The sequence below is a fragment of the Mustela lutreola genome, chromosome 14, assembly GCF_030435805.1.
Source record: "Mustela lutreola isolate mMusLut2 chromosome 14, mMusLut2.pri, whole genome shotgun sequence".
NCBI lineage: Eukaryota > Metazoa > Chordata > Mammalia > Carnivora > Mustelidae > Mustela > Mustela lutreola.
In genome coordinates, this window is record NC_081303.1 from 11,469,002 (window position 1) to 11,496,221 (window position 27,220).

Sequence of the window (27,220 nt, forward strand, 5' to 3'; positions counted from 1 at the left end):
GGCCTTGGTCCCAGGACCCCAGATCATGACCTGAGCAGAAGGCGGAGGCTTACCCCACTGAGCCACCCAGGCGCCCCTCCACCCACTACTTTATCCTCATTATGCAAATCCTCATATGCATATCTCCTCTTCGACTTGGATCTCTGAGGTTACTTTTATTATTTTGTGGTCTTTTACCTTTAAAATTTCAGGACAGTCCTATTAATAAAATGATGTCTTAATTTCAGTCTGGCCAGTCATGATTCTTCTTGGAACCAGTTTTATTCCATTTGTTGCAAAGATTTTCTTTCTTTCTTTTCTTTTTTTTTTTTTTTAAAGATTTTATTTATTTATTTGCCAGAGAGAGAGAGTGAGCGCGCACAGGCAGGCAGAGTGGCAGCAGAGGCAGAGGGAGAGGGAGAAGCAGGCTCCCCGCTGAGCAAGGAGCCTGATGTGGGCCATCCCAGGACTCTGGGATCATGACCTGAGCCGAAGGCAGCTGCTTAACCAACTGAGCCACCCAGGTGTCCCCTGTTTCAAAGATTTTCATGTTGCCATTTATTTATCTATCTAAGGTTTTTTTGTTTTGTTTTGTTTTCATTTATCTGACAGAAAGAGACAGTGAGAGAGGGAACACAAGCCGGGGGAGTGGGAGAGGGAGAAGCGGGCTTCCCGCCGAGCAGGGAGCCCGCCGCGGGTCTCAATCCCAGGTCCCTGGGACTATTACCTGAGACAAAGGTAGCCCCTCATTTTGCCTTTTAAGTGGGCAGGGAATGCTCTTTATGTTTTTTCCCTCATAGAAAGCCAGTCAAGAGTGTGAGAAGGTGAACCTTTCTAGTAAAATTGTAGTTGAAGAGGAAAAAAATAGACAAGCTTTAAAATAAATTTGATGTTGGTCTGGTTCCATCTGTCTCATTTCTATCTTCAGAAAAAAATTAACAGTTCTTCTGTGTTTTCTTTGAATATTTAACCTTTCTTCTTTAATTTGCATAACATGAGCAGCAAGGGTTTATAATTACAGGCTTACAACTTTTCTAGGTCAGAAAGTACAGTAGGCCCCTTTAATTTTGTTGCCTTTTGTTGCTGCTGTTTTTACTAATTCATGCTTCCTTTTAGGAATTTGCTGACTTGTTCTTATCATATTTCATCCTTCAGAGACAAAAATACTCTCTGTTTGGAGTTTCTCCTCCATGTCTGTTTCCTACCAGATAATATTTCTGGGTTTTTTTGTTGTTAAATAGATTCTAAACATCATCTTAAGTGATGTGAGCATTTTTTCCTTAGGTAAGAGGTAGTAAAAGAGAGACATTAGTATTTTGGTCCAGCAGAGCAAGGGTTTACAAACACCTGTGGGGCACCTCAGTCTCTGTGGAGGGCACAAGAAGTAACACATTCTCTTGCTTCAGACCCTTGAATTCCACTCGGGGAATAATCTTCATGCATGAAATAACTCATGGAAAATCCTGAAGCAATAAGTAAGCCAACACAAGACCGTATCTACTAGATACTTTTTAAACTACAGTGCTTATTTCATTTAAATAAGTTTTTGAAGATGTGTATGTAGAATATTTGTCACCGAGTATCTCAAACTACCTCGGGACTTTTCTCAGGCCAGATAATAAAGACTCACAATTTCCTCTCCTTCTCCTGACTTGTCTCAAGGCTTCATCCTCAGCACCTTGCTCCGATTCCACCATCTGCGTAGCCCTGGGAGGCCTCGCGCACTCTTGAGCGCCTTAGCCTAGGTTCGAGCCCGAATTCCCACTGCTGTTCGGCTTCGGATGTGTTGTTTAACCTATCCATGCCTGGGTTTGTTCCCCATAAGCTGGAGGCATTAATAGTGACTGCCCAACAGAAGCATCGTGAGGATGCGAGGTAATGTACGTGTGAGGCAGGGTGAGCCCCGAGCAAACGTCTGTATTTATTCTCCTGCTCTGTTATAGTGCTGACTGCTGACAGCAAACATTCTGGGATGTCATGTATTTGAACCTAAAGATTTTTTTTTTTAGTCTTGTGGGGGTTTTTTAAGTCTGCTTTAGAATATCTGTTTTGTTGTTGTTGTTTTTTAAAGATTTTATTTATTCATTTGACAGAGACACAGCGAGAGAAGGAACACAAGCAGGGGGAGTGGGAGAGGGAGAAGCAGGCTTTGGGCCGGACAGGGAGCCGGATGTGGGACTCAATCCTAGGACCCTGGGATCATGACCTGAGCCAAAGGCAGACGCTTAACCAACTGAGCCACCAGGGCGCCCCATAACATCTGTTTTAACAAAAAATAGCATCTGCCTTTCCTTCCACCCCTGATTTTGGGAGTGGATTGGTGTTACCAGAAAGAGCACATTTATCATCCTTTGACTTTGCAGAGCCTCAGTCAGCTTTTATTCTTTCCTCTTTCTTCTTCCTATTAAATATTTCATCAATCATGTCTTGCTGCCTACCAGGTCTTGCATGTGTGCTCTCCGCTAGCTTGTAGGTTCTTCTCAGAGGGGTTCTGTCCTGTTGGTGATGGTGACAATTAAAACAATTACTGAACATGATGGCATGTGTCTTGCTGTCCCTAAAAAATTCATTTGCACAAGAAGTCAACAAAACAGGCATTTTAATATTGCAGTTAGAGTATAAAGAATGACTGAAAGTGCCATTCAGCATTTTATCTGCTCTTAGTAATCTGCCAATATTTGATGATTCTCAGGCTTTCCCAAAACAGACACATGCTGAAGGAGAATGTGTTCATTCAGCAGACAGCCCTTGACAGACTGTCCTGCATTTAGCACCAGCTTAGGCACTAGGAAGAAAAAAGTGGCTGTGTATGGTAATTAACAGTGCACACTCCAAATTCACATAGATCTGGGTTCAAATCTCCGTTCTGCTACTTACTTGCTGCATAAACTAGAGCCAGTTGCTTAGTCTTTGTTTCCTCATCTATAACAGGAGAAAAATAGTAAAGTTTCTATGAGAATGAAGTGAAATAAGGTGTAAAGTGTGAACATAGTACCTAGTATTCATTAAATGTTCAATAAATATTACATATTATCAAGAGTTCTTTGAGGAGGATAGGGTGGAGGCAGCTATCAAATGGTCTTGATTTTCCTTTTTTTTTTTTTTTTAAGTGGTCTCCACCCACAGCATGGAGCTGAATGTGGGGCTTGAAGTCATGACCCTGAGATTAAGACCTGAGCTGAAATCGAGTTGGATGATTAGCTGACTGAGCCTCCCAGGTGCCCGCAGTGGGCTTGAGCTTTAACTGTCACATGGGGATGGAAAAGGAATCTGTCGAGACTGAGCCAAGGAACCCAAGTAGGGCATTGGTGCTGAGAGCTCCACATACAGCCAGGACCCTTGATGGACGGGGGGGGGGTAGGGGTAGGGGTAGTAATCTGCCTGATAGGAAAGGGGGAAGTTATTCTGTTTCTGCCTTGACATTATACTGAAGGGAGCAATTTCCCTGAGACATTGTAACCATAAGTCTATTAACCCTGAGGTTTCAGGTTCGTATGAGTGCTTTCATCAGCTGAGAATTAATATAAAAACTGGCCCTAGGGGCGCCAGGGTGGCTCAGTGGGTTAAAGTCTCTGCCTTCGGCTCAGGTCATGATCTCAGGGTCCTGGGATTGAGCCCACATCGGGCCCTCTGCTCAATGGGGAGCCTGCTTCCCTCCTCTCTCTGTCTGCCTCTCTGCCTACTTGTGATCTCTCTCTCTGTCAAATAAAGAAAAAAAAAAGTTCCTTTAAAAACAAAACAAAACCAAACAAAAAAAAAAACCTGGCCCTGGCTGGTAATGCAACCTGGGAGGCCTGGAAAAAGCAAAAGCAGAGTCTGGAACGAGTGATCCTAAATCCGCCTACATGAAACTCCCACCCATGAAGCCCCTCACTGCAGAGGCGCAGAATTAAAAAATTACAAAAAATTGTGAAATCTCAAAATTTAAAATAATCCACCAAGGGTAAGAGTCGACAGAAACAACAGCACATTTAGATTCCCCAAAATTTATTTATTTATTTATTTATTTATTTATTTATTTAAAAGATTTTATTTATTTATTTGTAAGAGAGAGAGAGAGTGAGAGCAAGCACAGGCAGACAGAGTGGAAGGCAGAGTCAGAGGGAGAAGCAGGCTCCCTGCGGAGCAAGGAGCCCGATGTGGGACTCGATCCCAGGACGCTGGGATCATGACCTGAGCCGAAGGCAGCTGCTTAACCAACTGAGCCACCCAGGCGTCCCAGATTCCCCAAAATTTAAAAGAATGAAAATTTTTTCTTTTTTTAAGATTTTTATTTATTTGACAGAGACTACAAGTAGGGGGAGCAGCAGGCAGAGGGAGAGGGAGAAGCAGGCTCCCCACTGAGTAGTGAACCCGATGTGGGGCTTGATCCCAGGACTCTGGGATCATGACCTGAGCAGAAGGCAGTTGCTTGACCAACTGAGCCACCCAGGTGCCCAAGAATGAGCATTTTCTGACTTTAAAAATGTGGGATAAGAAACATGGAAAAAGATTGTATGAAAAAATTAAAGACATTTTAGGTAGTACTCTATGTGCCTTCTGGAACTAAAAGATAGTCACAGAAATAAGCTGAATAGACAAATTAAGTATTAAATTATACACAGGTAAAGAAAGAAATACTTCCACTGGATATTGTGAGTATTCTTTTAAAGATTTATTTGTTTGAGAGAGTGAGAGTGGGGAGGGGCAAAGCGAGAGTTAGAAGCAGACTCCCTACTGAGAAGGAACCCAACGAGGGGCTCAGTCCCAGGACCGTGGGATCACAACCTGAGCTGAAATCAAGACTCTCTCGCTCAACCAATTAAGCCTCCCAGTCGTTCCAGGATGTTGTGACTTTTGATTATGAATTCAAGCCCCTGATTACAGTACAAAAATCTAAAGAGAAATTACAAAAGAGGTTGACTGATGTAGTTGATATAGGAAGAAAACCTAATTAATGTACATCCAACAGAAGTTAGAGGAGAAGAGTAACATTAGTGGGGCAGAGGTTATCTTTAAGGATATACTGCTGGTTTACCAAAATTCATAAAACACGATCTCTCAGATTTGGAAATCACAAAGAGTCCTACGCAGAGTAAATACAACTGGATTTCCATGTAGAACAGGATTTTATGATTGCTTCTACACCCAGCGGCTATTTTCCAGAGCGGTCTTAATGTATCTTTATGGGAGACTTAGTAGTCTCCCATACGTCACCTCATCTCATTCTTACAACAAAGAAATCAAGGCTCCTACAGCTGAACTAATTTGGGGACAGTTACCCAGCTAATAAGTCACCTCTTAGTAGTCTCCCATACGTCACCTCATCTCATTCTTACAACAAAGAAATCAAGGCTCCTACAGCTGAACTAATTTGGGGACAGTTACCCAGCTAATAAGTACAGGCTCCTGTTTTCAAATGGAAGAGGGAACAAGTCCAAAATCAGAACATTGCTTCATTTTGTTCCATTCTGCCTCTAGTGTTCGCTTCATGCTTTGAGGTAGAACTTCTGGAGCTTAGGAATGATGGGGAATTATATTCTTGAATACAGTAATAAACTGTACTGAGTTTCTACATTTTTTTTATTTTTTATTTTTTATAAACCTATATTTTTATCCCCAGGGGTACAGGTCTGTGAATCGCCAGGTTTGAGTTTCTACATTTTTAATTAAGATTTAACATTAGCAGTTGCCTGTTTAGTGATGCTTTCCTTGCATTAAAACAACATGAAACAAAACAAAACCACTTTGGGGTGCCTGGGTGGCTCAGTAGGTTAAGCCTCTGCCTTCAGCTCAGGTTGTGATCTCAGGGTCCTGGGAGCCAGCCCCACATCGGGCTCTCTGCTAAGCAAGGGGCCTGCTTCCCCCCCACCCTCTGCCTGCCTCTCTACCTACTTTTGATCTCTCTCTCTCTCTGTCAAATAAATAAATAAAATCTTAAAACAAACAAACAAACAAAAACCCAATCAGTCAGGGGTGTCTAGGTGGTTCCCTCAGTTGAGCTGCCACTCTTGGTTTTGGTTGAGGTCATGATCTCAGGGTTGTGAGATCCAGCCCTGTTTTGGAGTCCGTGCTGGGTGGAGAGTCTGTTTCTCCCTCTGACTGTATCCCTCCCCAACCAGCTCGTGTGTGCGCTCTCTCAAATAGATAGATAAAATCTTAAAAACAAAATAACCATCTTCTTCTTCTTCTTCTTCTTTTTTTTTTTTTTTTGACAGAGTGATCACAAGTAGGCAGAGAGGCAGGCAGAGAGAGAGGAAGAAGCAGGCTTCCCCGGTGAGCAGAGAGGCCAATGCGGGGCTCTATCCTAGGACTCTGAGATCATGACCTGAGCCAAAGGCAGAGGCTTAACCCACTGAGCCACCCAGGTGGCCCTGGCCATCTTCTTTTGAGGCTTAAATGTGGATTTCATTCTTTTTTTTTTTTTTTTTTTTTAAGATTTTATTTATTTATTTGAGAGAGGGAGAGAGAGCATGAGAAGGGAGAAGCAGACTCCCCAAGGAGCTGGCAGCCCAATGTGGGACTCAATCCCAGAACTCCAGGATTATGACCTGAGCTGAAGACAGTCGCTTAACCAACTGGGCCACCCAGGCATCCCTGGATTTCATTCTTGACATGTAAATAGTAAGACTTTTATAACATTTAAAGTATATTAATCAGAAAAGAAGTGAATGCATAAAAATATTGAAATATGTGGGCACCTGGGTGATGCAGTTGGTTAAGCATCCAGTCGACTTCCACTTTGGTCGTGGTCTCGGTTGCATCAGATGGGGCTCCTTGGGGCCCTGTGCCCAGTGTGAGTCTGCTTGGGACTCTGTTTCTCCCTTCCTCTGCCCCCCCAGCAGGCGTGGGGGCACGTGGGTGCACACTTTCTCCCTCCTCTCAAATCACTCTTAAAAAATATTGAAATCTGTTTTTGAGTAAACTAAAATTAATCCCTGAACATTTTTTCACCATCAGGAAGACAGGACTTTTGACATTTACCAACATGCTTTTTCTACATACCTTAGTTTAAAAGGACAAAGAGAAAAGTAAGAGCAGTGGTCAAGGTGTTCTCTGACTTGCGAAGACTAATTCAAGAGGCCCCAATGCCCAATTTTCAGACATATTCCTCTATCTTCCTAAATGGATTCTATTAACTGTTACAGTACTTTGCACATAATAGACCTTTAAATATTTGACTGACTCCATACCAAAAGGAGCTATTGTTTTTATCCCTTTTCTACTGTTGCTAATTGAATTACTGTTTTCTAAAAATTGAGCACATTATATATGGATTTAATTTTGAGAACTTTGGTGTCTTTCTGAAGGTTTCTTCATAGCATTAAAAAAACTTTTAGCTCAAAACATCCATTTACATCCCTCATGCTTCCTTCCCTGAGTAATTTGCTTCCAGGTGCTATTTCTGTCCTATTTGGTCTTTGTAATTATATGCTTTTCTTCCTCAACCAATTCCGCCCACAGATACGGTAACAACCACACTGACTAGATCTTCATTGGTATCTCCATATTGTATTCCCATCACAGTTCCTCAGAGTCCCGTCCTGGGTCCTTGTCAAGTATGTGGTTGTGCAGAGATACTCCATCATGACTATAAACAACTTTGACCAACATCGAGATGCAGAATCAGAGGGTAGAAAGCTCCCCTAGACCACCCGTTTTCCTCATATATCCTGTGTGTCTGTACCTTTTTTTCCTAATGATAATCTCCCCCACAAAACGTGCCACACACACTGTTTTAAAACTCTGTTTCTTTTTCCAGATTTCTGCCAGATCCTGTGAAGATTTTTTTTATATATATGGAAATAATTCAGGGAAGATTTTATATAGTGAGGGTGGCTGTACTGTGTTAATACTTTTCTGAAGTTTTTTCTGGAAATAGAATTTTCTGAGTGGAATATACTTACAAAGGAGTTGTGTGGGAAGATAAAAATTTTTAAAATTAGAGTTATTTATCTATAGCTATGTTCAGGGAGTGCACTTGAGAAATGATTTATTCCAAAATGCTGCCAATTAACAACAAATTGAGTATTCTTAGAAAAGATAGTTCATTCTTACATACTTTAGGAAAAGATGTAAGATACAGTTCAAAATGCATTATTAATGTTGGACATGATGAATCAGACTTTGTCACTAACTGATCTGAAATAAAATATGTGAAAAATAAAAGAATCCTTTTTTAAAGGTAGCCAGAAAAAAAAAATTAGAAATTAGAGAAAGAAGAGGTTTTGGGTGATAACCTTTTTTTTTTTTTTTTTTTTTTTTTAATATTTTTATTATTTATTTATTTGTCAGAGAGAGAGAGAGCATGAGTCAGGGGAGGGTAGAGGGAGAGGGAGTAGCAGGCTCCCTGGTGAGCAGGAAGCCCAATGTGGGACTCAATCCCACAACCCCAGGGTCATAACCTGAGCCGAAGCCAGACGCTTAACGACTGGGGGATAATGTTTTAAGATGGTTTCAAGCTTATAGAGCAGTTGCAAGAATAGTGTAAAGAACTATTTCCTTCACACAGATTCACTGGTTGTTTCAGGTTTGCCCGTTTGCTTTCTCATTGTGTTCTATGCACTCTGTGTGTATAAGTAAATGTATGTGTATATGTTTGTGTTACACAGACTTTCTTCTGAACCATTTCAGAGTACAATGCAGATACATCTTTTGGTTCTAAATATATTGGAAGGTAAATTTTCTAAGAATAAGGACATTCTCTTACATAACCATGGTATGGTTATCAAAGTTTGGAAATGCAGTGTTGATGTCATACTGTTACCTATTCTGTAGTCCGTATTCAAATTTTGATAGTTGTCTTAATAATACCTTTTATAGCTTTTTTTTTTCCAGTCCAGAATTCCACACATCACACATTGCATTTAGTTACTGTTTTCTTTTCTTTCTTTCTTTTTTTTTTTTTTTTAAGATTTTTAAATTGATTAATTTGACAGAGATCACAAGTAGGCAGAGAGGCAGGCAGAGAGAGAGAGAGGAGGAAGCAAGGCTCCCCGCTGAGCAGAGAGCCCGATGTGGGGCTTGATCCCAGGACCCTGGGATCATGACCCAAGCCGAAGGCAGAGGCTTTCACCCACTAAGCCACCCAGGTGCCCCTAGCTACTGTGTTTTCTTAGCTTCCTTTAAGTAGACTATTCTCAGTCTTTCTTCTTTATTGATCTTGACATTTTTAAAAAAATATTTTATTTATTTATTTGAGAGAGAGACAGTGAGAGAGAGCATGAGCTAGGAGAAGGTCAGAGAGAGAACTGGGAGCCCAATGCGGGACTCTATCCCGGGAATCCAGGATCATGACCTGAGCCGAAGGCAGTCGTCCAACCAACTGAGCCACCCAGGCGTCCCTGATCTTGACATTTTTGAGGACAGGGCAGTTATTTTGAAGAATGTCACCAAATGATTGATTTAGGCTATGCATCTTTGTCAAGAACACCACAGAAATGGAATTATGTCCTTTTTCATGAATCCCATCGGGAGCATATCAGTTTGTCAAATTTTTGGTGATCTTAACTTTAATCACTTGTTCAAGGTGAAGTTTGTCAGATGAAACTTGGACCCACTCATTTTGACATCCATGATTCTTGACTGAGTTGGTTATACTGTGATGGTTGGAAAGGAGCAATTTTTTTTATAACTGTTATCTTTTCTACATTTATTAATTGGTATTCTACTGAAGAAAGAGTTGTCTGTTCTTATGTATTTATCTATATATATATATAAACCTATAAGCACTTGGGTTCCTGTCTTACTTATAATAGATTATAATCTATTATCTTGATGCTCAAATTGTGCTGCATTTTGCCAGTTGGGAGCCCCATAAGGATGTTAACTTCATCCTTTTGACACTTCCCCATCTTTCGGGATTTACTGACTTTCTGACTCCACAAAGTATTCCAAGTTTAGCTTGTACTTTCCTTTTTCCCCAGTCTTGGAATCAGCTGTTTCTGAAAGGATCGATGGTTCCTTTTGGTGGAGGTGATCTTTATTTTTTAAAATTATTATTATTTTTCAATATTTTATTTGACAGAGAGTGACAGCAAGAGAGGGAGCACAAGCAGGGGGAGTGGGAGAGGGAAAATCAGGCTTCTTGCTGAGCATGGAGCCTGATGCAGGGCTTGGCCCCAGGACTGTGAGATCATGACTTGAGCTGAAGGCAGATGCTTTACCAACTGAGCCACCCTGGCACCTTGAGGATGGTCTTTAAAACCCAAGATCTGGGGGGTGCCTGGGTGGCTAAGTGGGTTAAGTCTCTGCCTTAGGTTCAGGTCATGATCTCAGGGTCCTAGGATTGAGCCCCACATTGGGCTCTCTGCCGAGCGGTGAGCCTGCGTCCCCCTCTCTGCCTGCCTCTGTGCTTGCTTGTGATCTCTCTCTGTCAAATAAATAAAATTAAAACAAAAAACAAAAAACAAAAAAAAAACAGATCTGGGAGCTAAGTATATTCAATGGCACTGAGTCATTGGTTCTAGATTTTTTCAGTGCACAAAACTAGGCAATATTATTTATATATGTATTTATTTCTGTATCTCATCTTGAAAACCATGAGTTCATGTGATCCCACTAATTCCAATGCAAGATCACAAGATTTATTCTAGTCTCCATCATTATGGAGGATTTGTTGGGCTTCTTTTCCCCTATATTAATATAACTGTGACTTTATTTAAATTATTGAAGATCACATATAAAAATAGCGCTTTAATTATTGGTAATGAGTTTAATTACTTTAATTTTTTAGAATTGTAATAGTTGAATGATTTTTTAGATTTTTTTAATTCAAATTCCAGTTAGTTACCATACAGCATTATATTAGTTTCAAGTGAATAATATAGTGATTCAGCACCTTCATACAGTACACGGTGCTCATCACAAGTGTGTTCCTTAATCGCCATCACTTGCTCTGTGACCTTGATGAAGTTACTTAAGCTTCTTTGTTTCCATTTCTACATCTGCAAAGTGGGAAATTTTTCTGTTCTTCTTGGGCAATTCTGAGGATTAAATGAGCTAATAGATAAAGTACAGTGCTTAGTATACAAAATACAAAGCCTAGGGCGCCTGAGTGGCTCAGTGGGTTAAGCGTCAAACTCTTGGTTTCAGCTCAGATCAGGATCTCAGGGTCAGTATATCGAACCTCACATCAGACTCCATGCTTAGCAGAACCTGCTTGAGATTCTCTCTCTCTCTCTCTCTCTCTCTCCTTCCTTTTCCCCCTCCCCCTCCTGCTCAAGCCCTCTCTCAAATAAATAAACCTTAAAAAAATAAAAATGCTGTTTTTGATTGGATGCTAATTGCCTAATAAGTATTAGCTATTAGTATTATTTAGCTAAGTGGTACAGATTAGCCACTGAAGGTACTAAGTGTGAAATACCTTGAGCCAACCCCTGCACAGTCAAAAAAATTTGAATGTAACTTTTAACTCCCCCAAGAACTTTTGCTAATAGTCTACTATTAATAGGAAGCCATATCAATAACTTAATTAACATATTTATATGTGATATATATTATGTACTGTATTCTTACAGTAAAGTATGCCAGGAAAAAGATAATGTTATGAAGAAAATAGTAAAGAAGAGAAAATAGATTTACAGTTGTATACTATATTTATTTATCAAAAAAATCTACATATAGTTGGACCCATGCAGTTCCAGTCCGTGTTGTTCAAGATTCAATGGTATATGTGGCGTGTTCTTTTCTCTTTTGTTGAATTCTCTTTCCATATCAAAATATCTTTCTTCTTGGGGCGCCTGGGTGGCTCAGTGGGTTAAGCCGCTGCCTTCGGCTCGGGTCAGGATCCCAGGGTCCTGGGATCGAGTCCCGCCTCGGGCTCTCTGCTCAGCAAGGAGCCTGCTTCCTCCTCTCTCCCTCTCTCTGCCTGCCTCTCTGCCTACTTGTGATCTCTCTCTGCCAAATGGATGAATGAAAAATCTTTAAAAAAAAAAAATCTTTCTTCTTCATAGCCCATAGTAAATAAATAGATTTTTGTTTTGTTTTCTTTTTTTCCCTTTAGAGATTAGTTGTAGACAGAGTGTCAGCCATAACTAGCATCTCATGCTGAGATTGAGGTTTTGGGTCATAGTGTAAATAACAGTTCAGTATCTTACAATGTATTTTTCTCTAACCTTTTTGAGGTTAGAAAATTCTGAACTTACCCACCAATAGAATAATAAAGATAATGGTGAGGGAAAAGACAGACTAGAGAAATAGGATAGGGGAAAGAATAATAGAAATAATCTAGAATCATGATGATTTTGTTTTGATAGAAATTTGTTATCAAACAAGAGATAGTGTGAATAACATGAATAAATCCATTTTAGATTTTGTTGGGGCAGATCATGAAACAGATTTTAAATACTATTTTTGTACGTGGTAGAATTGTAAATTACTGAAAAACCTGTTCAGGGGGAAAAAAGCACATAAAGTGGAAAGAGCCCGAAAGGCAGAGATATGGAAGGACTAAATAAAAAATAATGGAGGCGCCTGGGTGGCTCAGTCTGTTAAGCATCTGACTCTTGATTTCAGCTCAGGACATGATCTCAGGGTCTTCAGATTGGGCCCTGCATAGGGCTCTATGCTGGGCGAAGAGCCTGCTTAAGATTCCCTCTCTCCTTCTGCCCCCTCCCCTCTCCAAAAAAAATTAATAATGGTGCTTAAAAACTGACTGTATTAGGATTTCCCTCGGAAAGTGCTCATAAAATAGCACTTCACCTTTTACCAATTTTCTCAGTTTCAAGAACTGAGTACAACAGGTTTTATATTTCTTATATGCTTTCACAAAATAATATTAATAAATTTGGCCTTTAGTTGTGTTATTTGATACACATTTTTGTATTTGTTTAGAAGATTTTATTTATTTATTTGACAGAGAGAGAGGGAGATCACAAGTAGGCAGAGAGGCAGGCAGAGAGGGGTAAGCAGGCTCCCTGCTGAGCAGAGAGCCTGATTCAGGACTTGATCACAGGACCCTGAGATCAAGACCAGAGCGGAGGGCAGAGGCTTAACCCACTGAGTCACCCAGGCACCTCCTCCTTTTGTTTTTAAGTGAATTACGTGACATTGTGTGTGTGTGTGTGTGTGTGTGTGTGTGTGTGTGTGTGTGTATTTTCTTTATCCGTTCATCCATAGATGAACACTTAGGTTGTTTCCATATCTTAGCCATTATAAAAACTGCTGCTATGAACATGAAGGTGCAGATATATTTCAAGTTAGTGTTTTCCATCCCCAGATGAGGAACTGCTAAGTCATATGATAGTTTTGTTTTTAACTATTTGAGGATTCTCCGTACTGTTTTCTCTCCAGTTTGCATTCCCACCAGGAGTGCAGAAGGGCTCCCCTTTCTCCACATCCTCATCAGCATTTGTTATCTTTTGTCTTTTTGAGGAGGGCCATTCTAACAGGTATGAGATAATATCTACTGGTGGTTTTGATTTGCGGTTCCGTGATGACTACTGATGTTGCACATCTTTTTATGTACCTGTTGGCCATTCGTAAATCTTTGTGTGTGTTTTTTTTAAGATTTTATTTATTTATTTATTTATTTATTTGAGACTAAGCTGGGGGAGGGGCAGATGGAGAGAGAAAAACTCAAGCAGGCTCCGGCCTGAGCACAGAGCCTGAGAAGGGGCTCCATCTAAGGAACTTGAGATCATAACCTGAGCCAAAACCAAGAGTCAGATGCTTAACTGACTTTGCTACCCAGGTGCCTTTCTTCTGTCCATTTTAAAATCAGATTGTTTTTGTTTTGTTTTATTTTATTTTATTTTTACTATTGAGTTGTATGAGTTCTTGTTATATTTTGGGTACTAACCTTAGGTTATAAACTCTTCCCTGATGCTATCTCATCTGTCTCTGTCTTTCCCCACTGTATCTAGTAAGTGTATCTTTTTTTGTAAGTGTATCTTATTCATAGAGACAATTACTATTACGTTAACATCAGGCTAGCTCAGTTAAACCACTCCACTTCTGAGGTCAAGCTTCAGTCTCCATGTGGAGATTTATTTGCTTTGTTTTGTGTCCTCCTACTAAAATGTCGGTGGCAGCCAAATGTGTGCTTTTGGGTACAGAGAGCACTGTGTATAAAAACAAAGAATTAGTAGGTGTGTTGCGTAAACAGTTCAGAACCAGTATTCTCCTGATGTGGGCCAGGTGTATCATATTCCCATTCAGAGGGCAACCTTACTTCACTGTTTTTCAAGATAAGGAAGCATAGGCAATGAAGGTGGCAGAAGAAAATGTGTGAGTTTACCGGAGCTGTAATTTTTACATAGCTAACTAGTGATGGTAGCTCACAGAATAATGACCCAGAAAGAGATACTTGTTTTAGACTTGAAGCAGTAAAAAAACAAGTAAAAGAGGACTTGGGAACTGATAACTAGGATCATCAGTTGTTGGAATTTGGAGGAATCTTAGAGGAAACTTTAAATCCTAGGAAAAGAGCTAGTATGAGAACTCAAGTATGCTGATTCACTAAATCAGTATCTTGACTGTCTTCCAAGAATTTCCTCTTGTATCTGTGTCAGAAAAGTCTGAAATTGCAAAGAAATAAGATGAAATTTGAAACTGACTTCATCAAAAGAGGTGGCATTTTAGAACTCTGGTGTCTCTAAACTGTGCCAAACACGGAAGTGTAGTGAATACCATCTGTGAGCTCTAAGGGACCGGATGAGATGAGGTGCTGGTCTGTGCACAGTCACAATATAGGCCAGGATTTGAAGAATTCATTTGCTTTAAGTGAAATCAGCCAGAGGCAAGGATTTTATACACTGAATTTTCTTATCCATATAAAGAGGCAGGAAGAACAATAGTAGAGTGGTACGGAATAGAAAAACAAGAATCACTCTTAAAAATTGGTGTTGAGAGAGACTGAAGAAATCTGTGTCTTTCTGTTACAGCGAGAACATGCCAGCATTTCTGTTGATACTTTTGCACTTGTGGAGAAGGTTGGGTTAAGAGAATATCCTTTTAGCTGCTCTTCTGTGGCTTGCTTGCACCATGACTTGAAGGCAGCCAACTGGGGACCGGATTTGTAACGGAGTGGATTTCAGTGGGCTCGCAGCAGCAGCCCCACGGTCTTCGAGGGGTTGTTTTAAACTTTTCTGCGTTTCCCCCTTCAGCAGATACTTTACTCCCTATTTCCCTGAGACAAATCCATTATGGACTACAAATGTCTCTCACTTAACTCCAGTGTAAACCACTCCCTCGACCCCCACTGTTCTTCCATGACGATGGGAAACACGGCCCATCTCTGTAAGGGCACTCGCCCCCCCTGTGTCCTGGACGCCATCCCACCTCGTCTGTGCGGTCTCTCCTGTTCTCTTTAACTGCTCCCTCAGCTGGCCCTTTCTGTCCTGTCAGCAGCCACGCATGTCTCACCCTGTTAAAGGAGAGGAAAGCTCATATTATGTAAGATCAACACGAGTGGTTTCTCTCATATGTAAACCTGATCATGTCCCTCCTCCAATTCCAAATTTTGCGATGGATCCCTACTGATCCATTTAATGATTTAGTGATTTCCAACTAATGCTCAAGGATTTGGAGCAATGGTTTTAGTCTAGATATTTGCCAGGTTCTTTTTGTCTTGCTGTCTCTCCCTGCAAAGTAAAGCACAGCGTTTATTCATTTGTTAGAAGTTAATTGCAGACATTTTTAATGTAATTCCATGTTATCCATGGCTATCATTGAATTCAGCCCTGGTTCTGTCTGTTGTCTTAGGATCTGCAAAGTAAACCTTGGGACTCAAAAATAACACTTAAATATATATTTAGTATTATATTAAAAATATAATACTAAAGATAGAGGACACTTGAAACAAGCAAACAGGGCAGCTGGGCCTTTTGATGACGTTTCAGCTCCTCCGCCACCAAGGTTGCTTGGTGGTGGCACAGATACATACATAGTTGGTGCACTTGTGGAAAAGATAGTATTTGGTTATCTTATATGCGTGTTAATGTACTTATAATTTCGAAGTTTAGGAATATGAGTTCATATTTGGTCAACTATTCTGAAATATGCATAAATCAGTTTAAGGCAAGAAGCTGATTTGAAAGGGAAAGTTTTATTCGTGATAGTACAGTGTGCCTAGCCACGCCTCGTGCATATCAGTGACTGTATTTAAACAACAGGAAATAGAAGGTGGCAAAGTTATTCTTTTTCTATTTCCCCTTAGCACATTTAAATAAAATTTTTCTGGAATTGATTAAGAAGTTATTAGACACCATTTTTGAATGAATTCAGAAGTTGTCACACACTTAGCTCTTTTTTCATTCTGAAGTCTTTTAGAAATTAATAAAGATTAAAGGCTCAAAATGCCTTTGAGTTCCATACCTGGAATAATTTCCATTACTGTGTCTTTAAGATCTAGAATATCTGATCTAGTATCTAATAGAATATTTGACTTTTAAAAAATCAAATCTAATGATTTTTTGTGATTAACTTGCTTTTTAGCAAACTAAACTATTTGCTTTTGCTACTATATTACCAATTCTAATTCTCTTCTGAAATTTTCTCTCTTTCCCATTTAAGTCCTTCAACATTTTCATAATACTTAAAGATCCTGTACATTAACTCCCAATGCATGGATCTCTTATGACTTTTTCTGTTAACTCCTTTTTTCCCATTTTTGGGTCAAATATTGATCTCTTATATGCCTGGTTATTTTAGGTTATACCCTGAGCCTTATGGTTGAAAATGTGTGGAGGTCGTTTGAGCCTTTGTTGGATTCCGTCTTCCAAGGGGGACTTAACTAATGCTGCTGGCGGGCAGCCATGTTGGGGCAGGTCAGCTTGATTCAAGCCAAAACGACGATGCTCTGTTGGGCTTTCGTCCCCGTGAAGGCTGCTCCATCTCAGCCTCACCTTTTCTTCTAGCAAGGAGCCCCTTTAGGTCCCAATTGAAAGCCGGAGGCTCCCGTTTCCTTGGCAAGCCCTTGAACTTGAGTTTTTCCTCTAGGTCTGTAAGTCTGTTAAAAGCTCTGCTCCACTCTTTTGGCCTCGAGATTGAAACTTTTGCCAGCGCTCCTGGTTGTTATCAGCAGGGCGGTTTGTCTGAAGTGAGCTCGTCTGCCCTTACCAGAGGTAGAACTCCACAGTCCTTTCTGCGTGTTTATTTCCGTGTGTATTTCAGAGTGGATATATACATACAGATTAGCCCAGTATATGTCCATGTAAGTTAAAACAAGCCCATACACCACGGGCAAACGTGTTGCATTTCTCTTCTCGTCAGGGATGCACTTTCGAAGTTTGGAGACTTGTCCTTTATTTCTTCTTTAGCTGTGATGCTGGCTTAGCGGGTAACTGTCACCTGCCTTGTAGAAATTATTCATTATGTACAGGGGTACGTGTCAGATTCTCGATGATGATCTCTAACAGGGTTTAACAGAGATAAACGTATAACCCTAAAGAAAAGAATTCGTTGTATTTAAGGAAGACGGCAAGTAAGTAGTCTTACTGGTGGGTTTTATTTTATTTTGTCTTAACCTATTTTCTAAACTTTTTATATATCTTAGAAACATTTCAAGATACTAGAACTTGTTTGTATTGCTCTCTCCTTTAAGCTAGCAATTTGTTGTTTACAAAAATATATTTCTGAGAATAGTTGATTTTTAAAATTGATATAAAAACGATGATAGTAATTAAGGGTATGGGTTCTGGAGTCAGGACCTTTGAGTTTGAATCCTGACTTTGCCACATGCTAGCTATATGACCTTGACCTATTTATTTAATCTTTATTTAATCTTTAATCTTTTATTTAATATTTAATCTTTTAATCTTTCTGTTTTGTCTCTATAATATGGATATAATTATAGAAGTACTTTGAAAAATCTGTGTGAGGATTAAATTATATATATATATATACACATATTTGACTGATATACTTCCTGAAACTTAGTGAATATTCAATAACTGTTGATTACTGTTAATAATCAGCATTTTTATTCAGATAATGCTATTTGGCCAGGCCTCTTAAGGGAAGATTGTAATGAACTCTTTGCTCTTGCCACTATATTAGGACGAATTATCTTTTTAGAACAAAATGTGTAGTTTTGTGTGTAAAATATATATATATATTAAAGATTTTACTTTTATTTATTTTTTTAAAGATTTTATTTATTTATTTGACAGAGATCACAAGTAGGTAGAGAGGCAGGCAGAGAGAGCTAATACTGTTTAGAGATTTGCTTCTATTTTTTTTTCAAGTAAGACTTGTATATGTCCAAGAAGGAGGGCAAAGAGGAGTGTGGTGACTGTCTGCACTGCTTGGCTATACCCACAGTGAGGCTCTTGACCTGTCATTTCCATATACGTAATGGGTTTGGGGTTTTAGAAATATTTTATTTATTTGAGAGAGAGAGGGCGTGAACATGAGCACAAGTGGGTCTGGGGAGCGACAGGGAGGACCACAGGGAGAAGCAGATTCCCTCCCTGAGCAGGGAGCCCGATGAGGGACTTGATCCCAGAACCTTGGGATCATGACCCAAGGCAGAAGCTTAACCTTGAGCTACCCAGTTGTCCCTCCATGTATGTAATGGGTTTTGAACTCAAAGGCCCCATAGATGTGTCAGCTGTGTTGAAGTGAGGAAGGGAGGACTGGGGAAGATGAAACAAAGTATGCTTTCTTTAGTCAGCTTAGCTGCCCCAGGGTTGTTTTGGTCTTAAGAGTCACGTGATTTCAGTTAATTTCTTCTATTTGAACACTGCTTTCTCTGTATAAATAAAAATCCATGTTTCAATTACATATACTTATTTTGTGTGTACAGGATCTCAATGAAAATTGAATTTCTTATTCTGGGTTGCAAAAGTTTTGAGCATCATTCCTCTGAGGCATACTTGTGATTGCTGATATACTGAACATTGCCGACAGGTACACATGTCTAAACAAAGCATTAACCATGAAAAATCTTGGATTTAGCAATGAGATAGAAGTGTTTTCAGGGCACCTGGGTGGCTCGGTGGGTTGAGCCACTGCCTTCAGCTCGGGTCATGGTCTCGGGGTCCTGGGATCGAGTCCCGCATCGAGCTCTCTGCTCGGCGGGGAGCCTGCTTCCTCCTCTCTCTCTCTCTGCCTGCCTCTCTGCCTACTTGTGATCTCTCTCGGTCAAATAGATCAATAAAATCTTAAAAAAAAAAAAAAAGAAGTGTTTTCAAATGTATAACGAGTAAAATGGTAAAATGTGAAGTGAGATATGTAATCCCCATAATGAACACAACATATGGGTATGATGACTTTCGTCCTCAATCCTGAGCTGACCAGGAATAGCCAAATTTGAATTTGGGATTAATAGAATACCTTACTGGTTTGGTAAATATCTTCCTTTAAATTTTAGTTTAACTCTGAAGTCATTGAATTTCAACTTGGTGTTGTATCTTAATTCTTAAAAATCTTGGCTCTTTCAAAAGTGAAAGTATAGGAGAGGCTGGCTGGCTTGAGTCAGTGGAACGTGAGACTCTTGATCTCAGGGTGGTGAGTTCAAAACCCACATTAGGTGCAGAGATAACTGTTTTTTTTTTTTTTAAGTGAAAGTATGTATTTAGCTTAATTTGTATAGACTATCAAAAAATGTCACTCAGAATCTCCTTAAAGGATTTTAAAAATCCTTAGAGGATTTTTTTTTTTTTTTTTTAATTTGAGCTGGGACAAGGGGTAGAGGAAAAGGGAGAGAGAATCTTTTTTTTTTTTTTTTTTAAAAGATTTTATTTATTTATTTGACAGAGAGAGATCACAAGTAGATGGAAAGGCAGGCAGAGAAAGAGAGAGAGAGAGAAGCAGGCCCCCTGCTGAGCAAAGAACCCGCTGCGGGACTCGATCCCAGGACCCTGAGATCATGACCTGAGCTGAAGGCAGCAGCTTAACCCACTGAGCCACCCAGGCGCCCCAGGGAGAGAGAATCTTAAGCAGGCTGCACACCCAGTGCAAGCCTGTCGTGGTGCTTGATCCCAGGACCCTGAGATCAAGACCGGAGCCGAAATCAAGAGTCTGATGCTGGGGTGCCTAGGTGGCTTAGGGGCTCAAGCCTCTGGTTTTGGCTACAGTCATGATCTCAGAGTCCTGGGTTTGAGCCCCACATTGGGCTCTCTGCTTAGCAGGGAGCCTTCCCCCCACCTCCACCCCCGCCTGTCTCTCCACCTACTTGTGATCTCTGTCCGGTCAAATAAAGAAATAAAATCTAAAAAAAAAAAAAAAAAAGAGTCTGATGCTTAACCAGCTGAGCCACCCAGGCACCCCTCCTTAAAGGATATTAATAAAATAATTGAGTAATACCTATGGATTAAGTTTTTTGTTTGAGTGACAGCTGATGTTTAATCTTAGCAGTTATCCATTAAGATGTTTCAAAGGATGAATTCTAATTTTACCTGGGAAGGAGAATGTTATTGACAAAGTGTAGATTTCTTTTTGTTAGTCTGTTACTCTAAATTATTGGTTTATTTAAAACTTCTTCCAGGGCTTTGTTATTTTTCAAGTTTTTGTCTAAGCCTGACTTAGATGTGTTTGCTTGAAGTTCTCAGCTGTACAGAGTCAACTTGTCAAATAACTTCTGCACAGTGTACATATTTGGAATGCTGTTTTCACATGAGAGGCTGGAAACTTGAACAGCACTCACTACCATGCTTTTAAAAAAGCCAAAATATGCCAGAGTCAGGGCTTTGCAGTCATTGTAGCTCTTAAGTACAAGGCCTGGGGCTAGATGTGGCAAAGAATAAAAATTCTCTGTGGCTGGGTTATGGGCATTCAAGTGGCTTAAATATCATAGGACACATGTGCAAAAATACACAATACAGAGCAGTGTTGGGGAAGGACAGTGGTGGTACAGAATGCTAATGAGCAGGACATTATGCCCGGGTCTAGCTGAATGACTCTTCATGAGATAGGAAACTTGGTTTCCTCGTTAGTATGATGGGACTAAAACTTACCTATCTACCTAGGGTAATTATGAAAATTCAATAAGAGCTTTGGTCTGAAACAGAGCCTCAACAAAGCTGTGAAATGTGATTTGTAGTTTTATACTCACCAGGAAGCCTTAATTACTAATTTCTAGATATCTTAATCATCTGAAACAGGATGCCCAGAACAGATGCTTAAGCATTCTAGTAACCAAATGAAATATCCCCCATTATAAATTAAATTTCAGCATTTTCAGATGATGCTGGTTAACATTAGTTTATTATCAGGAACCTAACATTTCTGGGAAATCTGGAAATGCTTTGTTTCTGAGACTGCAGTGAAGCTCTAGACCCACTCGAAAAAGACCTATTGGTGCTTAATACCAACCAGTGAAATTTCTTGGGAAGCAGTGGTGGCTGACTTTCACCGAGCATTCAGTATAAGCCAAGCACTCTCCCAAGTGTGTTTCCTGCCATGTTGTCTGAGCCTCACAAATGACTTTTCGAGGTGGGTGCATTAGTTCTCCACTTACAGATGAGAAAAGAGAAGCTTGGAGATGTAGGCAGCTTGCCCTAAGGTTGCACACACCGTTTGTTAGATGACAGCGCCAGACTCCGAGCCTGGATTAGCCTAGGTTCTTAGCCTCTCTCCTGTGCTGCCCAGGAGTCAAAGGAGAGGGGACCTGGTTTCACATCCAATTCCATTTCCTCCCAGAAAGATGAGCCTAAACAAGTTATTTTTGCCTCAGGCCTCTCCAAGCCTGAGATTCTCCATCTGAAACAGTGTGCGTACTTCCCATGTAGGGCTTGCTTGGAGGGTTTGATATGAGATATGTGAAGTTCCTGTCACAGTTCCTACTGCGTGATGGAGATTCAGCAAGAGAGAAGTGTAATTGTTTGGGGCTCTCTGCCTCCCACTTCTTCCTTAGCATGTGACCCGTGTATCTCTCAGGTACACTTCGTACTTTCAGATGCATGTCAGCATATAACTCTAATAGGGACGCATGGGTGGCTCAGTGGGTTAAGTGTCTGCCTTCAGCTCAGGTTATGATCCCAGGGTCCAAGGATGGAGCCCCACATCAGGCTCCCTCAGGGAGCCTGCTTCTTCTTCTCCCTCTCCCTTCTCTGTCTCCCTCAGCCCCTCCCCCCATAGTGCATGTGCACATGCGCACACACACTCTCAAATAAATGAATAAAGTGTTAAAAAAAAAAAAAAAGAATATAACTTGATTGTTTATAAAAGTCAGCCGAGGCTGTTCCTAGTTTTTTTTTTTTTTTTTTTTTTTTTTTTTTTTTTTTTTTTTTTTTTTAAAGATTTTATTTATTTATTTGACAGAGAGAAATCACAAGTAGACGGAGAGGCAGGCAGAGAGAGGAAGGGAAGCAGGCTCCCTGCTGAGCAGAGAGCCCAATGTGGGACTCGATCCCAGGACCCCGAGATCATGACCTGAGCCGAAGGCAGCGGCTTAACCCACTGAGCCACCCAGGCGCCCCTGTTCCTAGTTTTAAAGACCGACTTTTTCCCTGCATAGCCACATGAATTTCTTTTCACTGCTGTGATCAAGAATACATACCATATACCATTTTAACTGTTTTTCACTGTATGATGCGGTGGTATTATTGACACCAATGCTGCTGTGTACCCATCACCACTGCATTTCCAAACCTTTTCTATCACCCTGAGCTAAAAAACAATGCAACCATTACACAGGAACTTCCTTTTATCTCCTGCCCTCTGCCCCTCCAGTCTGTTTTCTGTCTCCATGAATCTGCCCACTGTAGAAATTTTGTGCAAGTGGAATCATACTGTTTTCATCCTCTTGTGTCAGGCTAATTTCACTACCTATAATGCTGCCAAGCTTCTTCCATATTTTTTGCATGTATCAGAACTTCCTTCCTGAACTTCCAGAACTTCCCTGGTATGAATATACTGCATTTTGTTTATCTACTCATCTGTTAGTGGACATTTGTGTAGTTCCCACCATATTAGCTATATGCATTTTATTTGTTTACTTGGTTATTGATTTATTGAAGTATAGTTGACATAAAATGTTACATTAGTTTCATGTATACAATGTAATGGTCTACAGTTCTAGTTGTTATTGCTGGACTGTAATTACCATCTGTCACCACAAGGTTATTACAATATTATTCACTATATTCCGTATGCTGCACTTTTCATCCCTGTCAGTCATTTAAACTGAAAGTTTGCACCTCTTAATCACCTGCACCATTTTCGTCCCTATCCCCAGCCCCTCCCTTCCAGCAACCAACAATTTATTCTCCGTATTTATGATTCTGGTTTTTTGTTGTTGCTGATTGGTTGGTTGGTTTGGTTTTTAGACTCCACTTATAAGTCAAATCATATATTGATCTTTCTCTATCTGACTCATTTTACTTAGCATGATACTCTGTCCACCCATGTTGTCCCTAATGGAAGCTTTCATTCTTTTTAGTGACTAAGTATTATTACATGTTTATATTACTACATGCACTTTATCCATTTGTCAATCAGTGGATTCTTAGGCTGCTTTCGTACTTGGCTACTGTAAACAATGCTGTGATATTGGCAGTGTATTTATCTTTTCAAGTTTGTATTTTTGTTTTCTTTTCTTTTTTTTTTTTTTTTTAAAGATTTTTTATTTATTTGACAGAGAGATCACAAGCAGGCAGAGAGGCAAAAACGTAGCAGTGGAGTTACTAGATCATCTGGTATTTCTGTTTTTAATTTTTTGAGGAACCTCCATACTGTTTTCCAGAGTGGCTGTACCAGTTTGCGTTCCCACCAGCAATGCACAGGGGCTCCCCTTTCCTCCACATTCCTGCTAACACTTGTTATTTCTTGTTTCTCTAATCCTAGACATTCTGACTGGTGTGAAGTGATATCTCATTGTGGTTTTGATTTGCATCCCCTGATGATGAGTGAGACTGAGCATCCTTTCATGTTTTGTTGGCCATCTGTGTGATTTTAGTTTTTTGTTTTGTTTGTTTTTGGCAGAATGCCTATTCGGGTACTCTGCCCATTTTTAAATCAGATTTTTGGGGGTTTTCGTCTTGAGTTGTGTAAGTTCTCTGTATCTTTTGGATACGAGTCCCTTATTGAGTATAGCAACTGCTGATATCCTCTCCTATTCTGTAGGTTGCCATGTTATTTAATTGGTTTCCTTCACTTGCAAAAGCTTTTTATTTTGATGTGGACCCAACAGTTCATTTTGCTTTCCCTCATCTGTGGAGATATATCTAGAAAGGTGATGCTAAGGCCAGTGTCCAAGAATACACTTGTGATGTTTTCTTCTAGGAGTTTTATGCTTTAAGGTCTCACACTGAGGTCTTTTTAATCCACTTAGAGTTTATTTTTCTGTATATTTGATATGAGAAAGTGATATTAGTATTTCCCTTAAAATGTAGTTTCTTTAATATGTGACTGGTTTTCCCCACCGTTTATTGAAGAGGTTGCCTTCTCCACACTGTATATTCTTGCCTCCTTTGTCATAGGTCAATTGACCATATCACTGTGGGTTTGTTTCTGGGCTCCCTATCCTGTTCTATTGATCTTTGTCTGTTTTAGCCACATACATTTTATAAGTCACGTGAACTTGGGTTCTCTCATGATAGTAATCTCAAAAACCCTTCATTAAAATAATTACTTTTTAAATTAAAAATTATATTCTATTTAGATTTTATATTAGGTCTAAACCCAAGTTAATATATATATGTGGTAAAAGGAAATTGATACCATCCAAATTTAGATATATATATTTTTTTAAGATTTTATTTTTAGAGAGAGAGAGAGAGTACGCGCACACAGGCAGAGTGGCAGGCAGAGGCAGAGGGAGAAGCAGGCTCACTGCCGAGCAAGGAGCCTGATGTGGGAATCGATCCCAGTACGCTGGGATCACGACCTGAGCTGAAGGCAGCCACTTAACCAACTGAGCCACCCAGGCGTCCCCAAATTTAGATATTTTTATGTTTGCCAACCAGTCCTTTTTTTTTTTTTTTAAGATTTTATTTATTAATTTGACAGGGAGAGACACAGCAAGACAGGGAACATAAGCACAGGGAGTGGGAGGGGGAAAAGGGAGAAGCAGGCTTCCTGCCAAGCAGGGAGTCTGATGGGGGCTAGATCCTAGGACCCTGGTATCATGACCTGAGCTGAAGGCAGATGCTTGAATGACTGAGCCACCCAGGCTGCGAACCAGTACATTTAGGTCTGAATCAAATAAAATATTCCAGTTGTAAAATACGTTAAAAATATATGATACAACCAGTGCAGAGCTAATGTTTTACTTTGTACTTCGTTTTCATGTTTTAAAAGAATTATACTTTATTTACATGTTTCTAAACACCAAATAAGCATTTCTATTAATTTGAAGAATTTAGAAAGTCACTAAAATTTTTCTCAGATTACTGAAATACTATGTTTGATTCAAACCCCAAATTATAATTGGCAAGCAGAAAATTTCAAGATCTTGCTGACATCATTCCCTTAAAATGTAGTATACTTTTGGATGATAAGAGGGGACAAAACATGTCTGATAAAATGCTTAGAATCTATTTTCTCTATGTTTACTATGTTAGAAGGATCCTTGGAGCAGATTTAGATTTTCCAAGTCTAAACTAGTCTATAGAGTTAATCATGGCCCTCTTTTTTTTTTTTTATTTTATAAAAAGAATTTGCTACAATTCTAAGGTACTTTCCAGGGTTTATTTTTAGGAAGTAAATGATATAATGAGAATAGAATATTGCAATTTACTACCTGAATTTTCTACATACCTTCTTTCCATTTATTTCTTTTAAAGATTTTATTTATTTATTTATTTGAGAGAGAGAGAGAGAGAGAGAGAGAATATGAAAGAGAGAGTATGAAGGGGGAGAAAGTTAGAGGGAGAAGCAGATTCCCCATGGAGCTGGGAGCCCGATGCAGGACTTGATCCCAAGACTCCAGGATCATGACCTGAGCTGAAGGGGGTTGCTTAACCAGCTGAGCCACCCAGGCGTCCATCTTTCCATTTATTTTTAAAAAGTCTGTAAATGTGTTTGTTTGCAAGTATTACTGCTGTTCAGCCAAAGGACTTACACAACTTTCATTTGTCTGGTAAGTGTCCAGTGATAAAAAGAGTGGTTGATTTTACCAGATAGCCTGATTAATGAGTAATTTCTTTCATTAAGGCCATGGTTCCATGGTAGCAGGGCTCTGTGCTGGACAGGTTCTCCAGGTAATAAACACACAGCCAGGGTTGGGCACTGTTGTATTCAAGCCAGAACCCGGTGAGGTTGGGTGGGCTTGTGAGTGGGGAAGAAATAGAAGGAATGAGCGTCAGTCATTTCTATCCTTTCCCTAATTACAGTAAGACAACCCAAGAGAAAAGGAAATCTAAAGATCACCGAGGATCCAGAGATGAAGTAGCTTTTTTCTTTCTGTCTTTGTAGACATGGAAGGACTTGACTGAAATGTAAATGGTCCCACAGAAGATGCTCTGATGGATGACAGCAGAACTCCTACAGATAATCTGCAGATAGAGTCACAAGATGGGTGTCATCCTGGTGACGGCAGGGGAAGCATAGTGACACGCTTGCCTTCTGCATCGGATGAAAATGAAAATCAACTGGATGGGGACGGGCAGGAGCGTCTGAGCAGTGCTGCCAGCGCCATGGGCAGACCTGACGTGCTGGCCCAGGACAGTCTCAACAATAATGACAACTGCCCCGCCAGCAATGAGGTGGCTGCGTTCGAGAGCTCGGAGAATGCTCCTGGGGAAAGCCCCAGGGATGGGCAGGCCCTCGTGGGAAAGGACAATAAAGCACCCGGAAAAAGAAGCCCAAGAACCAAAAGAGGCCCAATGAAGAAGATACCGCAAGGTATTTTTAAAAATTATTTTGCATACTATTCTTTACCTAAAAATATGCTGTCTTCACGTCCCGTATGCCATACTGTCCTGCATCTTGCTTCACATCTCTTGATATATGCTGGAGCCACTTCTCCAGCATGTGGAGATCCAGCCGTGTGTCATGTGACACACATGACAGCTTTCCGGTGTCCCCCCCACTTGGGTGTGCGTGATTTATTCAGCCGCTTCTTTATGGTGATTCCCAGTAATTTGCCAAAATAAACACGCTGAAATTGAAGTTATTTGTACATGTTTTCACACAAGGTATTTTAAGTATATAAAGTCTTCTTCCTTTATAAATCAGACCATTTTCTACCAGTATCAGCCCTAAAAATTTCCTTCTGTCATCACTGTGGCTTTGATCTCCCATCTGCGAGTTTTTGTGCTGATATAGTTGTTATTTTATTTTACTTTTTATTTGAGAGAGAGAGAGCAAGGGGAAGGGCAGAGGAAGAGGGAGAGAATCTCAAGCAGACTCCGCTCTCAGCATGGAGCCTGATACA

At 40.1% G+C, this 27,220-nt stretch overlaps 1 protein-coding gene across 1 annotated transcript in view; it reads left to right on the forward strand.

The window, feature by feature from the left end:
• Nucleotides 1-27,220, forward strand: part of CNST (consortin, connexin sorting protein) — a 108,993-nt gene that overhangs the window by 15,188 nt on the left and 66,585 nt on the right. The window contains exon 2 of the mRNA XM_059144979.1: nucleotides 26,260-26,688. Coding sequence (XP_059000962.1) covers nucleotides 26,310-26,688 — 379 coding nt within the window. The 5' untranslated portion in view covers nucleotides 26,260-26,309. The remainder of the gene's footprint in view (nucleotides 1-26,259; nucleotides 26,689-27,220) is intronic.